Here is a 23,374-nt window from a genome sequence, read left to right on the forward strand (position 1 = left end):
GGAGAGGGAAAGATATTCCTTGCAAATGGAGTTCAAAAATAGGCAAGATCTGACAGAGCAGATTTTTTTCAGCAAAAGTAATCAGAAGAGACAAAGAAGGTCTCTACATATTGGTAAAGTAAACAATCCAACAAGAAAATATAGTGATGGTAAATATTAGTGCCTAAACTATCAGTGCACTTAATTACATAAAACAAATATTTCCTGACCTTAAATCCCAGATAGACCCCAATACAACAAAACCAATGTATAGCATTAACTAACTACATTAAAGAAAAAGAAATAAAGATAGATCAATCTCAAATAAAAAATCGAATTCTTCATTTCAAGGCCCTAGAAAAGTAGGGAAAAACTGATTTTGAAACTAGTAGGAGACAAGAAATAATTAATGTCAAAGCCAAAATTAATAAAACTGAGAATTAAAAATATGAAAGAACAGGCTGGGTATGTGGCTCAGTAGTAAAAGCACTGGATTACTATGTGTGAGACCCTGAGTTCAATCCCCACCACTGCAAAAAAAAAAAAGAAAGAAAGAGAAAAAAAGGATCAATGCAACAAAAACCTGCTTCTTTGAAAAAATAAATGAGATTGATAAACACCCAGTCAGACAACCAAAAGAGAGAGAAGACACAAATCAACAAAATTGACATGAAAAAGGAGATATCATCCGAGACATTTCTGAAATCCAGAGGATCATTAGTGACTCTGAAAACTTATATTCAAATAAATTGGAAAATTGTGAGGATATTGACAAATTTCCAGACATATGTATGACCTATTCCAATTGAACTAGAAATATATAGAAAATGTAAATAGTCTAATGTCAAGCAATGAGATTGAAGCAGTAAAAAAAAGCTTTCAACCAAGAAAAGCTCAGGAACAGATGAATTCTTAGTGGAGTTCTATCAAGCATTTAAAAAAGAACTAATGCCAATCCTTCTCAAATTATTCCATGAAGTAGAAAGTAGGGGAGCACTTCCAAATTCATTCTATAAAGCCCGTATCACCCTGATACTGAAACCAGATAAAGACAAAACATCTATGTTCTTGATGAACATAGATGCCAAAATCCTTAGTAAAAATTAGCAAACCTCATTAAAAAAAACATTAAGAAAATTGTATATCATGATCAAATTGGTTTCATCACAGGAATGTAGTATTGGTTCAATATACATAAATCAATAAATGCAATTAAACACAGATAAAATCAAGGATGAAAATCATATGATCATCTCAGTAGACACAGAAAAAGCTTTCAACATGATCCAGCAACCATTTGTGTAAAAACACTGTAGAAATAAGGTGTACAAGAAACTTACCTAAATATCATAAGCTATATATGACAAACCCAAGGCCAACATCATACTAAACGGAGAATACTTGAGAACATTTCCTCTAACATCAGAAATAAGACAAGAAATAAGACAAGAGGGAGAAGGGGAATTGCACGGAAGATGGAAAGAGACCCTCATGGTTATACAAAATCCATGTATGATTATGTGAGGGGGGAAGAAAAAAAAGAGAGAGAGAAATGTGTCATGGTAGATTTGGGTATGCTGCAGTCTGTCTGAATGCTGAAGTCTGTCTGGGCACAAAATAACCGAGCCACCACAAAAACTTGTAGATTCCAACAGCAACTCTTTATTCCAGAACTCTCACCGACACTCTACACGCACGTTCTGGGAAAAATACACTCCCTCCACCGGGCTCTGCGTACCAATTCTCTCAGAACCCAGCAAGAACTCAAAGGGAACTCAAGGAGCGGGTGCCTGAGGCAGCAGGATATGCCCTATTCCAGCAGGATCCACCCTAAACCCGGAGCCACCCTAATCCCTGAGCAGGGTCACCTTTCAACCCCAAAATGCCATGTGTCATTCCTACTTGGCTATGGCTCTCAGCAGGGTAGAGAGAGGTGATGGGAGGGGAGAGGAGGGAAGGGGAGGGCGGATAGGAAGGGCAGCAGAATACAACAGACACTAGTATTGCTGTATGTATATACGGGGCCATATAACCAATGTGATCCTGCAACCTGTATGGTGGAAAAATGAGAATTCATACCCCATTTGAATCAAATGTATGATATGTCAAGATCATTGTATTGTCATGAGCAACTAACAAAAAAAAAAAAAAAAAAGAACTTTCAGGCACCCCCACACACAAAAAAAGAACATCTATTATCACCATTCTTATTAAATACAGTTCTTGAAAGTTTACCCAGAGCAATCAGGCAAGTGAAGGAAATCAAATGGTTACAAATAGGAAAGAAGAAATCAAACTATCTGTTTGCTAATGACATGGTCCTATACTTAGAACCCCCCCCCCAAAAAAAGGCCAAAGGACTTAGAAAGCTGATAAACTAACTCAGTAACATTGTAGAATACCAGATCAACATATGAAAATCAATAGCTTACCTATATCCCAGTAGTGATTTTGCTGAGAAAAAAAATCAAGAAAATTTCTTCATTCACAATCACCTCAAAAATAAAAATAAAATATTTAGAAATAAATCTAACCAAGAAAGTGAAAGACCTCTACAATAAAAACTATACAACATTGAAGAAAAAAGTAAAGAGGACCTCAGAATATGGAAATATGGAATATGAAGAATATGTTCATGAATATAAAGAATTAATATTGTCAAAATGGCCATATTACAAATTGAATCTACAGATTCAATGAAATCTCCGTCAAAATTTAAATTCTTTATAGAACTAGAAAAACAGTCCTAAAATTTATATGGAAGAATAAAAATCTCAGAGTAGTCAAAACAATTCTGATAAATAAGAACAAACAAAAACAAATCTGGAGACATCACAATACCTGACTTCAAATTCTACTACAGAGGGCTAAAGATGTAGCCCAGCGGTAGAGTGCTCATTTAGCATGTATGAAGCCTGAATTTTAATTCTCAGTACTATAAAAGAAATTTAATATAATACAAAGCTATATTAACAAAATCTGCATAGTACTAGCACAAAAACAGATATGAATAAGAGTGGATAAGAATAGAAGATACCAAGAGAGATTCATGTAGACATGATCATGTAATCCTTGAGAAAGCTAACAAAAATATTTTGGAGAAAAGATAGCCATTTTAAAAAATGGTACTGGGAAAACTGGATATCCATATGTAGAAGAATGAAACTATCTCTCACCCTTACCAAAAATCAATTCAAGGAGAAACCAAGACCTAGTATTAGGGCAGAAACACTGAAACTGCTTGAAGAAACCATAGGATCAACACTCCAAATTGGCAAAGGCACAAACTTCCTAAATAAGACTCCTAACACTCAAAAAATAAACTCAACGAATAGGTGGGACATCATCAAATAAAAAACAAATAAAAGTACAGTAAATGAAACAAGAGCCTGAAGAAACAGCCTAAAGAATGGGAGAAAATCTTTGCCAGCTACCATTCTGACAGAGTATTCATAAATAACTAAAAAAATTTAATACCAACAAAGCCAATAAACCAATCAATAAATGGGCAAAGTTCTAAATAGATACATCTTATAAGAAGAAATACAAATATATGAAAAAATTTCAAGATCCTTAATAATCAGGGAGATGAAATTAAAACTATACTAAGATTTCATCTCACACTATTTAGAATTATAACCATCAAGAATGTAAATAATAATTTCTGGCAAGAAAAAGTACACTTCTACATTGTTGGTGGTGGAACTGAAAATTAGTGAAACCAATTTAGAAACAGTATGGAGATTCCTCAAAAGACTAGGAATGGAACCACCAAGTGACTCAGGTATCCCACTTCTTGGAATTTATCCACAAGATCTAAAAACCAGCATACTATATTAATACATGCATATTAATATTTATACCAGTCTCAATAGTCAAGTTTTGAAACCAAACTAGGTGCCTATCAACAGATGAATGAATAAAGAAAACGTGGTACATCCATATGATGGAATTTTACTCAACCATAAAATAAAATGACTCAGATTCTGTCAACAGCCAAGTGTTGGCTCTTGTAAGTAGAAACTAGAGAGAGGAAGAAGGAAGAAGGAAAAAAAGAAGAGGAGAAGAGGAGGAGGAGGGGGGGGGAAGAATAATAAAACAGGAAAGAATAATAAAACATCTACTGAAAGTAGACAGGAGACCAATAGAATATAGAAAGGAAATCGAGAGGGTAGGAGGAAGGAAGGACATGGGGAATGAAAAATATCTATGGTGTCCATGTATAAATTTACCACAATTAAATATAAATGTGAATAATTAGTATAACTCACTAATTATAATATCAACAATAATAGAAGAAAGGTATGTAGAGTAGAGTAAGTAGATCTGGGGAGGGAGGATGGAAGAGAAAGAGAAGGCAACGAGGGATTGAGATTGATTATGATATGTTCATGTACAAATATAACAAAATAAATTCCACTATTATGTATAATTACAATGCTACCAATAATAAAGTGTTCAAATTGTTTTTTTTTTAGTACATTCAGAGGTAATCATCATCACTATCCATTCACAAAATTTTCATCACCCAAAAGAGATGCCCATTGGCTGTCATCTCCCATTTCACTCCCATCTTCTTCACTCAAGTCTCTGGCAACAACTAATCTATTTTCTGTTTGTATGAATCATCTATTCTGGATACTTTATATAAATACAACCAGAACATGTAGTCTTTATGACTCGCTTATTTTACTTAGTAGAACATTTTACCTTCCATTTATGCTACAGCATGTATAAGTTCTTCTTTTTATAATTGCTTAATCATTTCTGATGTGTGATGGACCATACTTTGTAAATCCATTGATCAGTTCATGGACATCTGGGTTGTTTCTATTTTGAGGCTTTTATGAATAATACTGCTATGAACATTTGTGTACAAATTTTATCTCTGTACATACGTTTTTAATTTTCTTGGGTGTAGACCTAGAAACAGAATTGTTGGGTCATGAAATCTAAACTTTTGAGAAACTGCCAAGCTGGTTTCCATTATAATCACACCATTTTACATACCCACTGCAATGTATAAAGCTTCCAAGTTTTCCCACATTCTCATCAACACTTATTATTTTTCTTCACTGATTGGTTAAGAGAAGATATTGCTAGACCCATTTCAAAGATAAAGAGTGATGGTCCCACATAGCAATTAAATAGAAAAGCCAGTACTTAGATTCTGGTTTTTAAATTCTTTGGTCAGCTTTCTTTCTCTGATACTATAAAGCAATTATGAAACCCTATCAACAACATCAATATATTATGAAGGCACAGAATACCTCCCTAAAACACTCAGATGCAATAATACAGGGAAGGGAAAGGGTGTGGGTTTACCACATGCATTCACACCCACATGGGTGCACCCTATTTAATATGTTACTTGTTTACTGATGTACTCAACATAATACCAATGTATCAATGAGAATCTTCAAAAAAGGTGGGACATAAATAATAGTAATATCTCTGATACTAAGAGAAGACAATTTAGTAGCATTAAAGACATATGTTTCTATAGTAATTCAGACTTATTTATTATGTGATTCTACCTTGAGGTTCACTGAATCTTGATACCTTTATTCAGGTCATCACATCTAAATTATAGAAGAAAAAGGGACAATATTGTCTGAATGTGGCATATTCGGTTCTTCAAACTGCTTCCTTATTTGTTCCAAGGAGCATAGGCCCTTAGGAAAATATACATTTCAAATGTAGGCATCATTTGATTATTATTAAGCCAAATCTGTCAAAATTGGAAATGCTGTCACATAAGCTTGTATGAATAGAACAATAAAACCACCAGTGCCTGGCCTTAAATTAGTTCCTGACATTTTTTTTATAATGGAAATAATATAAACACATTTTGAGCACTATACATCATGTCCCTCACTTGTTACAGGAAATGGAGTAAATATATTTTTCCATTTAAAGAAATAGAGAAATATTGATGCAACATGTCAGAATCCTTACATTGAACTAAGATTTGTAATCTGGAAGAAATCAACAATTAACCCCATGAGAAGACAGCTGAGGCTAAATTTTGAGAAAATGTTCCTCCTCCATTTAAATCAAAACAGCACAATGTGGAAAATAAATGAATGCATGGAATAACTATGGAATTATCCATTTCAGATGTTTATTCTTCATGTTTCATATTAGCATGATCACGGTGAATGGATCTTGGAATTATTTGCATCAAGGCTGTCTGTGATGCTATATTTTAGAGATAATGCAACAGTTGTGAGACATTATAGAGAATTCCATTGCACTTGAATTTGAAATAATTCTCATAAGTAGTGACTTACAGTATTTATGTGCAGGTAAAATAGTAGGTATTTTGAAATATTGGCAAATGTGTGCTTTATTTTGCATCTTTTGGTTTAGAAATTGCAGATGATAATACATTTGTAGAGTATGCCTTTATTGTCACTTAAAAGAAAGAAGGTTTTTAGTTACACATTTTTTTAAGTTTGTATTGGAGTTGAGTAAGATAAAATTTCTAGCACTAAAAGTAAAATAAACCCTGAGAGCTTATTTGGACCTTTTAGCAGACAAAATCTGTTGGAACTATTTATTTAGGAATGTTATTCTCTTTGAGCAAACCATAATTTCTAGAATGATGCACACAGAGCAGGTAAGAAAGAAAGAAAATATCTACCTACTTAGACACACAAGCTACATCAACTAGCACTCCATGCCTCAAGATCTTCCAGACTCAAATGAGGCAGTTAAAAATCTTGCCTTGTTCCTGTTTTCCAAGTACAAAAACTATTACTTAAATATGAAATTACCTAACTCTAATTTGGTGTTGCTGTTAAACGAGCAATAACAGGACCACCTTACTAGTGCTTAGTATACCCTTGTGTTAGCTTTTCATTGCTATGACTAAATACCTGAGAAAATTATTCATCAATGTAAATGAAAAGACAAAAACAACAAGTGACAAAGACAAATATTATAACTTCACTTTTTTTATCAATGAGTACACAGCTTCTTTGCTTAATACGTTATAGTTTTTCAAAAGAAAGAGGAATATTTCCAATTTCTTGTAATATTCACAATGCTTCACATATGGAAAATGACAAAACTTTAATCTGCATTATTAGCATTTCTCCATCACTTTTGTAAATCATGACGATCAATGAAATAACAAATCAAGCCCTTATTTGTGGCATTTGTTGATTTTATGGTATTATGTCATTGAACATGGAATTTAGAGGAAAAGAATAGAAACCCATTATTGTATAGTATCCCAACATGCAGGAACAACAAAGAAAAGCCCAGAAGCATACATAATAGTAAAATGTAGTAAAATAATCAGGAACTAATGTGTGCTCAGTATATATTACCTTTGTGTTCAATATAATGTACTAAATTATGAGTGCATATAATTTAACCTTTAATAAAGGCTATATTTTAACAATCAACTCACAAAATTCCTAAAATTTTAATAATCGGCTCTCATAAATTAGCACAAGCTGGCCCCACTGCATATAATGCAGAATTTGATATAATGTATAATATGTATATATTGTTGTGTATGAGTCTATAATTTATTCTTTAAAATGAGTGAGATGACTGAGGAAAAAAATGTAGAATTAAGGAAATACAAAAGCATGTATAGAAAAAGAGAGCTCTGAGAACAAACTCAGACTCTTTCCTAGAGTGATATTATCTGCATATGGGCCACAGTGACTCAGCTATGAGCAGTAAACATAGACCCCTCAGCCTCATAACATTTACAGTTGGTTTCCTGAAAGAGGCAAAATATTTCACCTCCATTCTAATTTTCCTAGAGCCATTAAATTTCTTAAAATATTGTCAAGAGAGAATACATAACAGCTGAATAAATTAGACAAACCACAGTTTAAGAATCCCAATTTTGTTGGTGTCTGGTGTAATGGACACTGTGATGCACTGACCAGGCTCCCTGAAGGATGGAAGGTACACTGCCTCAGCGGCAGGTGATGTGGCCAAGAACCATCCCTCAGCTCTCAGTCTTCTCTAGAAATTACCCCTGGCAGAAACAAGCTATTTACCTAAGTTCATTCCCCTTCCTGAGTGCAGCCTGCATTCAGTGACTGAATGAAACAGGAATATAAAGACCTGGACTCCTCACACAAACTTGGGACAATTTAGAAGATCCACCCCAGGTTCTGGATTCCAAATAGGATCAGCAGATGCTCCAGGCAGACTACATTACCACCTGACTTCTCTCTCTCCTCAATTCTGTCCCTTGCAGATGTTAATAGCAAAGTTACTTCTTTATTAACCTCCTGCATGCTTAGCTCCATTTCAATGTTTCCTGAAGAATAAAATCTACAACTTTTGACAAGGCAACTGTGGAATTAGAAAACCTGTAAGCAAATACCTTTCATTTAAAAACAAAATGTGTATTCTAAGAGTTTCTGATTTTTACATTCTTACTAATGTAAATCATTCTCACTTCTTGGTCTTAGATATCCAAAATACGAGCTAAATAAATGTTTTTATATAATATCTTAAAAGTTTTAAATCATCTTCCAACGAGTTATAGAATTAATACCACTGTTTCTCAAATTCTCTCATAAAAATGGAAGAGGAGGTAACACTTCTCACTTTATTCTGTGCTACCAAAATAGACAAAAAACACCACAATTAAAAAAAAAAAAACACAAACTAACTTATGAATATGGGTACAGACATCCTCAAGTTACCAGCAAAATAAATCCAACAATAGATAAAAATAATTACATACTAGCACTAAGATGGATTTATCTCATGAATGCAAAGCTGGCATAATATTTGGAAAACAATTAGCATAACAAAAATGAAAATGAAAAAGAACACACTTGAGTCTCGTTTTTTTTTCATGACCTTGACAATTTGGAAGAGTACAAATGAACTGTTTTGATGAATGTCCCTTCTTGAATTTGCCTGATGCTTTCTAATGACCAAAGGTTCTGCATTTTTTGTATGTTTGCTTATTGTTGTTGTTTGCAAGAATATCACAGGAATGATGTAGTCCTCTTTTTTAATCTATCACACCAAGAGGTTCTTGATGTCTATACATGTGAATCTTGGTCACTTGGGTAAAATGTTGTCTGCTGGGTTTCTGCAACTATAAAGTTGTATCTTCCCCCTTTGTACTTAATATGTCTTGAGGGATACAATCTTGCTGATGGAAGAAAAAATATAGTTTGTCTTCTTATATGAAAGATTGACCTGATAAAGAAATGGCTCTAATTTAAGCTACAGAACGTGTCATCTATTTCTTTCTCATGCTGTTGAGACCTTTCTCTCCAGAGTATCCAAACATCACAAAAAAATTTAAAGCATTTCATAGATTTAGCTATTCCCTTTTTACTAGAGCAATAGTCTTAAAAATCTAATTTTTGCATTAAAAACATAAGCCTGAGTAACTGTTTCTGAATTTTCATTGTTTTGGGGGACTTTATTTAGTAGTTAGCTGCACTCAATCCTCCAGAGAGCTTTCTGATTGATTCATCAGATTGCCTAGTAAAACATGATCTTCAGAAATAGCCAGTATGCTTTCTTTACAGGACTAAAACATAGTCATCTGTCTTTATGAAGGGTTGTGCTATTACCATTTCATAGAACTGCCATTTTCTGTATCTATACTTAGCTCATTATCTTAGCTTTTCAAATATTTGGTAGTCAAAGAAATATACAATGATAATGAGAAGATTTTCCAGGAATGCAATAGCAATAAAAATCGTAGAATATAGAAATTTTGTGGAATTAAATAGTCATAAAAATGATAACTACTACCAGTAGAATGTTAACTCCACAAGGGCAGATATATCCCAGGTACTTTTTAATAGTGACTGGAACCTAGCAGTTTTCTAGATATACATGTTATATAAATTATCATTAATAAATGTTAATTTATCGTCCATTGCAAAATTGATAAATATTACTTCATTTAGCTTCATGAAAATCCTAGGAAGCACATATTATTATCACTTATCATTCTCTTTTTATACTTAAACATATAAATTTATTTTGTTCTAGAAAAAATCAACCATGAAAAAATAGAATATAGTATAATGTGCATCCATACCACCACTCAGCTTAGGATGCCATAACATAAAGACATAGACCAGATGACTTCAAAAACAGGAATTTATTATTTCTTAAAATTCTGAAAGTTGGGAAATTTGTGATCAAGGTTCTGGGATAGTTCCCTTTTGAGAACTCTCTTCCTGACTTTTAGTTGTATACTTTTTAGCTATATCCTCACAGGGAAGAAATACAATGAAAAGAAACAAGTTATCTGATATTTCTTCATAGAAGAAAAACTCCACATGAGGGCCTCACCCATATCAACTTACCTAAACCTAGTCATCTTCCAAATGCAATTATGAGGTCTAAGTACCATCTCTAAATACCACCACATTGGTGGATAGGATACCAATATATGAATATTTGAGGGACAAAATTAAGTTCACAGCAACTGCCCATCACTTAGTTATAATAAATTACTAATATTTGCCACCCCATACACAAAAAGTGCAATGTGTCTGTGGTATTATTTGAAAACTTTCAATTCTTCCTTAGAAGAAAAGAAAAATGGAATGTATGTATATCTATATCAATATCTATATCTATCTATATCTATATCTATATCCATCTATCTATCTATCTATCTCTATTTATCTATCTATCTATCTAGCCATGTGCACTTATCCCTATGCCTTTCCAATACAGCAAATATATGTTGCTGCCCCAGGTACTATCTGCCATGCTACCTTGTTCAAACTGTAACTCAGGTCCTCATAACCACATGGTTGCCTAGAAAACTAAAATTATAGACACAGACACACAGGGCATGTGACCACAATATCACCAACAATGAGTTGGTGATTCTTCCATTCATTGGTTGACTAGCCTAAATGCATTAACCTGACTCTCTTTTTCCCCAGCTTCATTCTCCTTAATTCAATAAACTATGTGAGTCATGACTCTTAATTTGGTCTATAAGCTTTTATATCATGTATCCTGTGGGATCACTTACTTGATAAGATTCTTGAAGAAAGGAAAGTTTCAAAACACTGTCTCAGGAGAGTGTTAAACAGAGCACTAAGTAAATAATCTCTATATTCTCACTAAAATACTCAGTTATATGGGCTAAAATGAAGTAAATCCATAATTATAAATACAATACTATCCCACTTCCATGACACACCAAGAAAAGCAAATATTTCACCCTTCATACACTTTAAAAGTGTGTATATTTGTGTATACATCTTACAAAGATTGCTAAATTGTGGCTTGAAACCAATCTGTGACACGTTTTTCATTAGAAAATAAAATCCTCTTTGCAACTCTATCGAATTGTTCATAAACAAGTCAAGAGAGCTTTTTGGCCACTGACAGATTTATTTTTATTTTAAAAATTTTATTGGTTTTATTTGTTTTTGCTCCTTTGGTCTCCCAGTTCAACAGCTTACAAATGGCTTAGATTCTATACATTGAAACTGCTCTCCCAAAGAAATAAATCTGAACATTTGCAAGAAAAAATGTACAATTTAAAGCCATTGCCTTTGCTCTAAACTATTAACCCTCTAGATATATGCCAAAATTGCTCAGTTGTTCAAACCTAATGGCAGGCTGGGGACTCTGTGGTTTGTGTTTTGAATTGACTATTTCCTCATGATACAGTGATCTAATAACTGTTGCTCAGGTCAGGAGAAAATAAAGCACTCAATATGAGAGCTTGCATAGCAAATCTGTTTACGGCATCTATACAAATTTTACTGTAATATACTTTCTTTGACAGTGTTTTGGGCCAGTATTTCCTCTGGAAGACACTGTTGTAGAAACCAGTGATGATTTTCCTAGGAAATGTTTCCTATCCTTATAAAAGAACTGAAAATAGTCATGTTGACAAATCCAACCAAATTGAGATGCTTTATATTTTCATTAAACAGTTTTTCTTGTCTTTGCTAGTATCCCAGACTTGTATTTACAGAATGTACAAGTGACCAAAAAATTTTTTTCCAAGTATAGATGAAACAAAAAGGTTCAGACACTCGTACAGAAAGAACAGATCATAATTATATTGTGAATTTTTTTTAGAAAACATAAGGTAATGTATTTCCCAGCACATTAAAGGAAGACATGAATTGAAAGAATCCTTGTACTGCAATGAAATAAAAGATGACCTTCGAACCAAATTGTTCATCTTTAATATGTGTCTTCTGATTAAAGAAAGGTTTTTATATATATTCAAACTTCCGTGGCTAAATTTTTGCAAATTGCATGATGAATTCAAGTTTAATATTATGAGATCTTGAAAAAACTCAAGCAAAGTGACACAATATTGTGATGCTATTTCTCTATCACCTGAGCATCATATTCACTTTTATAACTCCATGCATTCTATAGGTTATACACTATTTTGTCAACTGTCATCCTTATGACATCTACATCAAAATCCACTTAAAGAAACAGAGAATTTGATATCTGAGTTCAAGAATAAAATTTAAAAGTGGCCATCTGTGTTTAGCATATTGAATAGTTTTGTCCCATTAGCAACAAAACTTAAATCATTCTCAATTTTACCAGGCCCAACCCTCCTTTTTCATAAAAATTGTTTTGTAAAGCAACTTATTATGATGAACTTATAACTCTAAATGGTAAAATTCACCTACATGCATAAAGCAGAACCACATCATTTCAGAACTGTGTTCCAATACATGCCCACTCATAGCATCCTCCAGCAAACACCTTTAACACCACTCAAAGAGAGCTCTTAGGACTTTGTCTCAGTCTGACCAAGGTGCAGACAAAAAATGTTTGGGAGTTACAGTCCTTAACCAATGGATGGAACTGGACACTAATAGACCATGTTTCCTCCTCTCCCATGTCAACTCCTAGGAATGTCTATATGATCTCCAGAGTTCTTGGCAGGACTCAGCCTTAGCTGTCCAAAGATGGCAACCTGTTCAATATCAATACCTACCCCTTCTTGACAGCCTTTCCTTCCTTTTCTCAGTCCTCCCACCCCACTGCTGCCAATCTTCTGTAAGTGCTTTGTGTTTCTATCTTCTGAATAAAAATACACAAAAATCATTAGCTTCCAGGGGAAAACCAAATTAAGATAACATGTCAAATTTAAAAAATCAATGTGCTACAGTGTAATGTGAAAGAGATATTAAAAGGAAAGTGATTTAGTAAAATTCTGTTTTCCACATGTCAAGATTCAGGTATGGCTACAATAGCACATATAACATGCAAACAGGTATCTGCTTTTCTACATTGGTTCACCAAGAAAAGAACACCTACAAATGCAGATTCCAATAGATGGGGTGCGTTTGTGACTCAGTCACCACAGGTGGCCCAGCCACCAATGACATGATTTCCTCCTGGGAAGGTTCTAAGTGAACTAAGTATAAGCTTCCCTTAATTTTCTTAGTAGTTCAATATATACTAAGGGAGAAAAAAGCCTTTGTTTGGATGTATCCTGTTGTTTAAGAATGGATTTTTACTTATGTGTCTACCAGCAAAACAGTAAAATGCTGTGTGGGATGAGGGACAGCTTTCAATGTGCTTGGCCAGCCCACATGTTGCAGCATTCCTATCCCTGCCCACAACATTTTAGTGACACCCCCCTGTTGCCATTTCCCAAAACCACCCTCACAGACTGCTCCCTAAGAGCAGTAGTACTACTTCCCCAGCCCCTCCCAAGAACCACCAGTTGAGAAAACACATAACTAGACAGGACTAAGGAAAAGCGCAGTGGCTAAAACCCCTGGATTTAGATCATCTCAGTTTAAACCCATCCCCACTTTTTGCTTGATAGAAGACTTTGAGTAATTTTTTTATCATCCTCTGGCTCATATTCCTTGTCTGTATAGTAGAAAAAAACCACCCTTTCTAACTCGAGATTATTTTGAGGATTAAATGACTAAAGCATAGTAACTGGCACAAAGTGAGAGTTCAGAAGTTTTAACTAGCCTTTTTATTCTATTTCATGGTTAAATGATCTCCTCCAACTTAAATCATCCTTCTGGTATGTCTATCAGAAGATATGAATTGTACAGTATCTATAAATACAGGTTTGGGTGGATAACTATCTGTTTCTCAGTCATAATGTGTACATTTGCCATTATTTCATGCTTTCCCTCTTCTTTCTTAATGATGCCTGTATTGGTCACTTGTTGTTTCAAGTAATAATAATCTGCTGAGAGTATTATTGCAAATGGATTCTCTACCCCTATGCCCAGTTAGGAAATCTTAGGAAGAATGTGCACAGGAAAGAAAAGGGAAGGGGAAAAAGGTCTTGGTTTAGTCTTCCCTTCCCATTTTGACTAAGTTAAAGAAATAGAGGCAGCTAGCTAGATCATTTGAATAACAAATAGGATGATATATAGGAATGTACTGTGGTAAGCTGTAAAGTGAAGCCCGAATGTGAAAATGCTTTTGCTCTTGTTATTTATTCATAGTATCATTAGTCACCAAGTCCTTATAAACTTAACTAAGAAAGACACTGGGACATGGTATCATCCTTTATAAATCAGACAGTGGAGAGCCAGGACTAGATGTTGCCTAAATAGAAAGTAGAAAAGATCAAACCCATGGCTCTACAAAAAAGGGTTCTTTGAGATAAAGGACTAGCTGAGAAATGGTGACGTCAAGTTAGGCAGATGAACAGAGGTACCAAATTAAAGGGTCAGCTTTTTAAGGTTGCAAAAGTCTTCCTGAATAGAGAACTGCATTGATTGATGCAGCCTGTAATGGAAACTTGGATAATGAAATAAAACCAACATTTAAGTATTTCAGGCTGAGAACTCATTGCCATGGCAACCTTCTCAGAAGAGAACTTGTATAAGAAAATAAGATTCACTTGACTACATCTTAAAATGAAAACCTACGCTGTAGTAAAACAAACGCAGAATTCCAAAATCTCCATTGTCACAATGCCTAGAGGTAGCACTGAAGTTGTAGGTCTGTTGTCTTCTGCATTATAAGCTATTCCTGCTCAAAATCTACGACTCGTGGCAAGAATATCACCTACCTTTGAGAGATTTCTATTGACAATGGATTGTTTCAACCAGTAAAAACTTACAATATTTTCCCATTCATAAGTCATCTTGCATGATAATCATGGAAATTATAGTAATGTACATCATTTAAATATACAAATTTTAGCCTGCCCATAATCACATAAAACCACTAAATTCATAAATTCATCAATGGGAAAATAAATTTTAACCCAAGTAAAATCTGACTTATGTTCATTTATGATCATTTATTTAACAAAACATCCATTTTCTTATTATATGTTGTCAAAAAATGTCAAACTTGGTATATTTTGTATATTTTATCAATACAGGAGTTTTCTTAAATGTCTAATATCATTGACAAATATGAGTTTATACCTTCTAACTGATACTGAAAGAAGAAACTACTGAGATCCTTTTGAAATGTCACAGATCAGGCTCCTAAAAATGAACCTCATGTTAGAATTTACCATAAAGGAATTTAAGACCAGATTGTAAAGAAAAGAAACAGAGTGTAGGAATAACTTATAAAAACTCACATAGACTATTATCTATGCTTAAACAGAATAAAGAGAGGTTGATGTATAAGATAATATCTGTCATTCTCTACTTCAGAGATACAGTATTGGATAGAATATTGCTGATTTTCATCAACTAGCCCCTGCTCCTTAGGAATTTTTCTTTCTTGTTTTTCCTACTACACTTTCCCCTGAGGTTTCACCAAGATTTTCATCAACATACTGGGAAAACTGCCATAATCAAAATGGCTTCACTCACAAAAAATGAATAAATAAGCTGGATGGTAAGGGTTATTATACACAATTTCCTGATAGTAACTCAGCTGGAAACATAATGTTACACAAAGGCTACCACAGTCTTATACAAAGAAATACTTCTGCGTGAACCTCTGCCTAGCAACTCTGTTCAACCTTCCACTGGCTCTAGCCTTGTTATTAATCATCATGGTCAAGGATAATTGATTCAAAATATTTTATGTAATCCTTCTGATTTTCCTCTTAAAAACTTCGACTTGTTCAAACCTCCTTGAATATGCTCATGGTTTTCTATGGTACAGATATTTCCACTGCAATGCTAACCTACTTCCAAATACACTTCATTAATCTTTAGAGAATCTCTCTCAGACTGCTGTTTAGGTTGACAGTACACCATTTTCAATTAGATGTTTTAGATCTTAGGTATTACATAGTCACGGGGATATTGTATATTATCTGCAGTTTAGCTTTCTAAGGTCACACTGTTTTTCCAAAAATCAAAATATTGCAGATGCCTGCCTATTGCTTTCTCTGGTCACATATGTTAAAATACTGTGATTCTAAGACATCTTTTTTGTTACTGTTCTTTTCTTTTCTTTTTCATATCTACCTCTCTCTCCCAAGGTTTTACAGAGAAAAATCTAAACCCTTTTTGATTTTCCTTTAACACTTCTTTTCCTATTCCAGTGTCCAGTACATTTAACTTTTATTTAGCAACCTCATGGTGCCTTATATTTTACCAATATTAAAATCAACAGTCTCAACCAATATTGATTTTGTATTTACAAAAATTAATTTGCATATATTTGAATTTTGTCCAAAGGAAGCTTAAAGTTGAAGAAAAATAGCTGAATTATATTTATAGTCAAGTTTAAAAGAATAAGACACCCACAAACTAGGTATAGAAAGCATGAAAAACTGGACAGGATTTTTTTTAAAAACCCTTTATGGTAAGAATAGAAAGAGATTTGTGGTTAAAATTCCCAGTTTAAATATTTCCTGAAATTAATAAGGTTGTACTAAAATAATAATTCATAAAAAAGAAATGCTAGTATAAAATGAGTCATTAGATTTATTAATTTCTTAAGTGCCTAAAGCAAACATATGGGTGTATATATTGAAAATGACACTCACAAAGAGGGTCTCTATTTAATCTCTATTCAGAGATTAAAAGGTAGGCAAAATTTCTCCCCTAAATTAATAGAATAGTATTTTTTCATGGTCAAACATTTTATCCACAGCATATCCAACATCCAAATCACTACCTTATTTCTAGATGATTATGTGCGCACATAACATTTCCTTCTCTTTGTTTAAAAATAAAACCCTTTTGGAAAATCTGGGAGGTAAGTGTTATTTATTTATACCACACTCCGTATTCTGTTTCTCTCGACTCCCTTCCAATTCTCCTCCTCCTCCCCCAGTCCCAGGTGCTCAGTACTTTCATCATCCTCTAAATTATCCTGCCAAAGTAAAAAGTAATTTGATAAATTCCTTCATATTAAGGTATTAGGAAATTAATTATCTACTGATCTCATGAGCATTTGCATTTTAAAGGAAAACTGCAGAGAAAGAACAAAGCCTGACCATCATAAATTACTCATTAATTATGAAATTTCAGGCAACTGTGGGAAGATATTTAAAAGTGATACAAGAACTACAGAATAGTCTCAAATCATACAGGGGACATGATGGGTTTGTTTGAAGACAACCATTATGTCCTGCATGTTTTAGAAGACATCTAATAATGTCCTGATACACAGTGGTCTCATTAGTATTTATTAAGTAAATAAAAATCAGATTATTCATTTACCTCTAGTAAAAATGTGAAATATATTTTCCTTTGGTGAAATTAGAGAAAAAGCAGATACTTTAGATCTTTCTGCTGTGTTCCTAAAGCCTTTGGTTTAACTTCAGCAGAAAAACGGTGTCAACCAAATATTCAATTTATTCCTGAACATTTCTCTGGCCCCTTATATGTAGGCAGGACTACATGAATAGCTCTGGTCAATAAAATGGAAGCATAAGTGATATAGGTCACTTCTACCCCAAGACAGAAAAACAATTGCAAATTTTATGTTCTTCGACTAAGGAGGTTATGAGTTGCAGATATTATACATATGAGATGAAACACTATTCATAAGTCTCTGACATTCTGAGGTTAGTTGTAGCTGCAGCACATGCTAAGTGATTCAAAGCACTCAAGTAACATAACCTTATTATGAAATTTCCAATACTGCCTTATAACTGCTTCCCTATATATGTGCTATCCTGATTTAACTATTTGCTCAGTATTCATTTTTATGGATTTTCTGCCAAACAACATGTAGTGGAGAAACCATAATATGAAAGAACTTTTAAAAGTTAAAAAATCAGAGTATAAATTTAAGACAGCTATAGTTGGTGATGCAAGAATATAATTTAAATCAATGAATATACTGAACAGTATAAAACCCATGTTGTGTGTTATTGTAAATGGAGAAGTGAGCTGGTAATATAAACAATTACATTTTTAAGGATTATGAATAAAATGATATTAAGAATGTAAATAATAGCTTAAATAAATATAATATGTTAATCAAAAACTACTCTTTATGATAATTTATTCTAGTTTGTAAACATCAAGAAATAGCATGATAAGTATCAAGGATTCTGGTGCTCAGAATACATATGTAAGCAAGAATAATACCTATCTTCTAAATTGCCAATCATAAAGTATAAAAACAATTTCTACTAAAAGTTACATAGTCAAAAACTACAGTTGCTGGAGAATACATTTCTCCAGTTATATTAAATTCATTTTCTCAGTTGATCCTCATAATAACCTCCTGAGTTTGACAGGTTGAGATAACAGTAATTTGCTGATTTGTTATATCTAGCAACTGATGCTACAAAACTTTGACTTTATTTGTCTATGGTCACACAGTGCTAACTGGTAGAATGAACACTAAAGCCCCTTTGGTAAAGGATTTCTGAGAAACTTTGACATTAATAAATAAACTCTAGTTTATTGTCGTGAGTCTGCCATTACAAGCCTGGACATGTGTCCAGTCATAATCACATTTCTAAAAACTTTCCTTTTCCCCCAAGTAATCAGAATTTGAGGACATTAGCATTCTTTTTTTAATGATAGATCAAAATATAGCATAAAGACACTCTCATCTCCCCCTTCAAAAGAAGAAGAAAGGATGAACAAACTTTTTTATGAAAAAGGGTCAAGATATTTGTTGGCAGTTCCAGCCAACCACTCAAGAACATGGTCCTTATTTTAGCTGGACATTTCATTTCATATTTTACAGATATATTCTACTCCATTTTAATTACTAATACTAGAATAAACTCAGTTCAGGATCACCTGATAATTTTAGTTAAGTAACATGCTAAGTAATCTCAATTAACTAGTTAATTACTTAACAAGTTAAGTAATCTTTCAAAATCTTCATCTAAGATATTAAGGTAGGCTGATTCCAATTCAGAATAACTAACTTATTGCATCAGCCCAACCTAGGACCCTTTGATAAATTAATTTAGTCCATAATACTTATTCCACTTCCAATGGTAGCAAGTAGCACAGTGACAGATATGATAGTTTTAACATTATTATAGTTAAGAATGTTTTTCCCCCATTTAAAGAGTGAGTACTGTTTTTATACTTGTTCTAGTGGGCTTTTTGCCTCTTATTTTTTTTCTTGGCTTTTAAAAGCATATCATTAGAGAAGCCAGTGAATTCATTAAATAAATTCTCTTCAGGTCTCCCAGGTTGGAAACTTCTATACATGTCCATTTTCCAAGCACTTCTGCCCCTTGCCTTTTAAAATCAATATGCCATATTGACAAATTTTTAATTATTCCCTGAATGTGCGCACCTGTTTCGATTTTCCTTACTTTCCTATAGAGAACAAAATTAGCCAACCGGCTTCCTAGTTTACTTTGCTCCATTCTCTTTGAACTTCAGCTTTCTCCTCTGAGACAGAATAGGTTCTTATATATTGATTCATTTGCAAACAGAAAATTAAAAAAATCAAAGGGTAAAATAAAATATTCAGCTCTGTAATTATGCAAAGATTAAAAGGGCTATAAAATTGGCTTATAAAAAGTTTTCTCATTTCAAGCAGATTCACCAATGTTGCACTGAAAAAGGCACTTTATAATTACAGTCATACACAAAAGTACAGCAACCATTCAGGGTTATTTCAATATGTGTAATTCTTAATTTTTTTCCTTGCAAATAGTAAAATCATGATTTGTGTGCAATCCCAAGCAATGCTGATCAATTCAGCCTGCTACAAAGTCAAGTGTTTAACCCCACAATTTCAATAAGGTTACGACATATGTTTGGGAAAAAACCCAAGAGATTCTGGCCAAATTAACTTATTATTGGTTATTGACAATCTAGTATTCTCATAGTTTCATTTTCCTGATGTAATTGAGATGTAATAAAGGTAGGACATGCTGTAAAAGAAAAGCAGGTGGATAAACACCTCCAAATCCATCTAGAAGAGAATTCCTTTCATCTTATCCCACTGTTAAGGGAATAGATTAGAGCCACATTTTCTGAATGTTCTGTCTAAAATGATAAAATTTAGAAGGGATGTGGGACACTCAGCTACAAAATATTAGTTCATGATGACTAAAATGAATCTAAAGGATTCATAAACAACTTTCAGATAAAAATACAGAGTGAATTTCTGCAAATGAGTCATTTCTAAAGCAAGCTTGTGTACTCAAACATGTAGGTAAAGATTAAACTCATCTTTAAACACACATATGCACACTACCAATATGTAATAAATGTGTAGTATGATAATACTCAGCACTTTCTAATTTCCTTCTTTAAAACTGTTGGCCACTAGCATTCCTTTTGTACTTTATTCAAAAGAAAATAAATGGCAAAATTAAGAGAAGACAATAGACAAGATGACTCTAGGTGGGGAGTTCTATAGTTTCAATTTCTAAAACATCATAAATAATTTAGCAAATTTTTAGGGGATACCAACATGTAGAGTCATGATAACTAAAGAGAATATATAATTTATCTGCAATCCTTAAATTTAATTTTCAGAATTTTGGAAATGGTTTCCTACCTCTTAGACAAGATTGATTTCCAAAACATAAAGGCTGAAAAAGAATAAGAAATGAGGAATATGAAAGTACTTACAACTGATCGGAGATTATTTTCTTTCACCAGCTTCAGAGATGATTTATAGCAATTTGCAAGGTCTTCCTTGTGGGAACCATTAATATGACCTCTGGCTATTGGCCCTACGGTATGGATGACATCTGTAAATGCAAAAGGAAAGAGAAATAGGATAAGGAAGGCATTTTTTACTTTTCAAATAATTGGTGCTTTATTTACTTTAGGTATTTGTGTTGGAGCCTGGAGACAGACAAGCTAAGAAATATTGATGATGTAAATGCTTCTTTGGTAAAAGATTTTAGTACAACCTCCTTTAAACTAGGCAATTTCCCAGGAAAGTGATAATTGTGAAAAGGAATTTCCTACCAGTGAATTGTTCCATCATTATTGGTCAGATGCAAGTGAGACAGATTACAGTATAAGATGTACATAATTGGCACCCTGGCAAAAGACAAATCCTTGGTGGGAAATAAACTGAGAAATAATTGCCCACAAAATAAGAAACTGAATTGACAATGGGAAGAAAGAGCCAGTGCTAGCCATAACTTTCCTTGTAAATAAGACAAGTTCAGGCATTGCACATAATAAAGAAAATCAATTTTCTTTAAAAAATGCCAAGAGAATTTATATCATAATAATTGTTAAAAGAATAATTTCAATATATTCTTTTCAGTTTTAAAGTGGAAACTATCAATTCTCACATACATGAGGTATGATAGGAATAACAGAGCATATACACTTGAATAGGCTGTTAGTCACTTATTTTTAATATATTAAAATTATCACAAAGGAATATATATTTTCAATCTCTATTTACATAATAAAAGACAAAATTTGACTTTTCTTTTACATGTAAAACCCAACTATTGTTCTATTCTTTTGATCTCTACACATGCATAAAGTTTTGGGAGGAAGTTGATGCTGGGATTGAAACCAGAACCTCACACATGCTAGGCATATACTCTACCACTCAATTCTCATATAAAATTTTAAATTTAGGAGTATAACAGAATAGGACCACCTTCATATTTAAAGTAAAAACAGATTAAAAGAAAAAAAAATCCCAAATTTTAATTCAAATTTCTTAAAATACCTTATAACTTTTGCTTCTTGGTCTTATATGCAGATTGGATAATTAGATCATTTCATTAATGTAAACCACAACTAATCAAGTTTGAACAAATGGTAAGTTTCAATCTATAGTCTTTGAACATTATAGTGAAATTAAATTATTTGCTTTGATTTATTTGTACTACTTAATTTCACCAAAGGACAATAATAAGAGTACATTACAAAAAGAAGAATATGGCAGAGTTTAAATTCAAATGAAATCTAAATAGCAACACATAAATCACGAAAGGGAAAAAAATATATTGTTGGTTACCTGCTAAATGTTGAGACTATTATTTGATATGTGAGAAAAAAACCAAAGAATTGGTTTAAATATATTTAAACTCTTACTGACAATATTAAAGATCATGTCTGTGATCAATGAAGGTAGAGAAACTTTGCTACTAATTTTTGTGCAGATGTGATTTCACAGGTAAGCTTGGTTCATTGTAGTGAGAACTGGTACAATATAGAAATGGAAGATAAAGGGAAATTGGTTGAATTTAACACAATATATTATACAGTGATATTTCTTATCATAAAAGTAAGAGTTACATATATTCAAGCAATTTTCATATGAATTATTATTTAGTTTTGGTCTTTTAAAGAACACTAGAACACATGAAGAAAGGAACTTGTGCTTAGATTCATTCATTACTCCTTGTGACTACTTGTTGTTTGTACCCAGGTATGATATTCCAAATCCCCTAATGCATACAAATGAGGAAAAAGACAGAGAGGAACAACATAGGATTCTATCAGGCAGAATTTCCCCAAGTGAATACAGTGAGACATGAGTTTAAAAGTCAATTAAATTGGGGAATCATTGGTTGACTTGATTCAAACCAGTTACCACACTGTAGGCCTTCTCTCAGCATTTACTGTATGCTAAAGAGTTGTGAATCCTCAGGAGGATTTGACTGTTGAAACTGTTTTGCAGAATCTATCATAAGACTGAGTTTCTACAAATTAACATTTGGGAAATGTTGTTCCAGGGCCCTTTAGCACCTTCAAACTCTCTGCTGAAGTTGAAGTCTATGTACTTTTATTTTCCTCCTTTGCCACTGCTTTTCTGTATCAAATAGTTAATATATAAAGAAGCAACAGGAGATGGCCATGGCCCGCCTATTTTGAGGATGAGAAGATCAAGAATAAGTGCCTCTTATGTGTAGTTATAAAAGATGTGTCCACTTGAGCTTAGTAAAGAGAAGGCTTAGAGGCATTAATGGGAAGGAGGGCAGTGGAGAAGAACTGATAAGAGCAGAAACTAGTGACATAATAAAAACCCTTTCCTTTGCTTTCCCTTAGCTATCATTGTCTAATACTTTAAATGGAATTTATGAAAAAATTATTCCCTGTGTTTCTTTAGTTCTCTCTTC

General features: G+C 33.2%; 1 protein-coding gene across 1 annotated transcript in view; it reads right to left on the bottom strand.

The window, feature by feature from the left end:
- Macrod2 (mono-ADP ribosylhydrolase 2) overlaps positions 1-23,374 on the bottom strand; it is a 1,899,209-nt gene that overhangs the window by 739,956 nt on the left and 1,135,879 nt on the right. The window contains exon 6 of the mRNA XM_076849439.2: positions 20,907-21,028. Coding sequence (XP_076705554.1) covers positions 20,907-21,028 — 122 coding nt within the window. The remainder of the gene's footprint in view (positions 1-20,906; positions 21,029-23,374) is intronic.

Source organism: Callospermophilus lateralis, chromosome 3 (genome assembly GCF_048772815.1).
Source record: "Callospermophilus lateralis isolate mCalLat2 chromosome 3, mCalLat2.hap1, whole genome shotgun sequence".
Lineage (NCBI taxonomy): Eukaryota > Metazoa > Chordata > Mammalia > Rodentia > Sciuridae > Callospermophilus > Callospermophilus lateralis.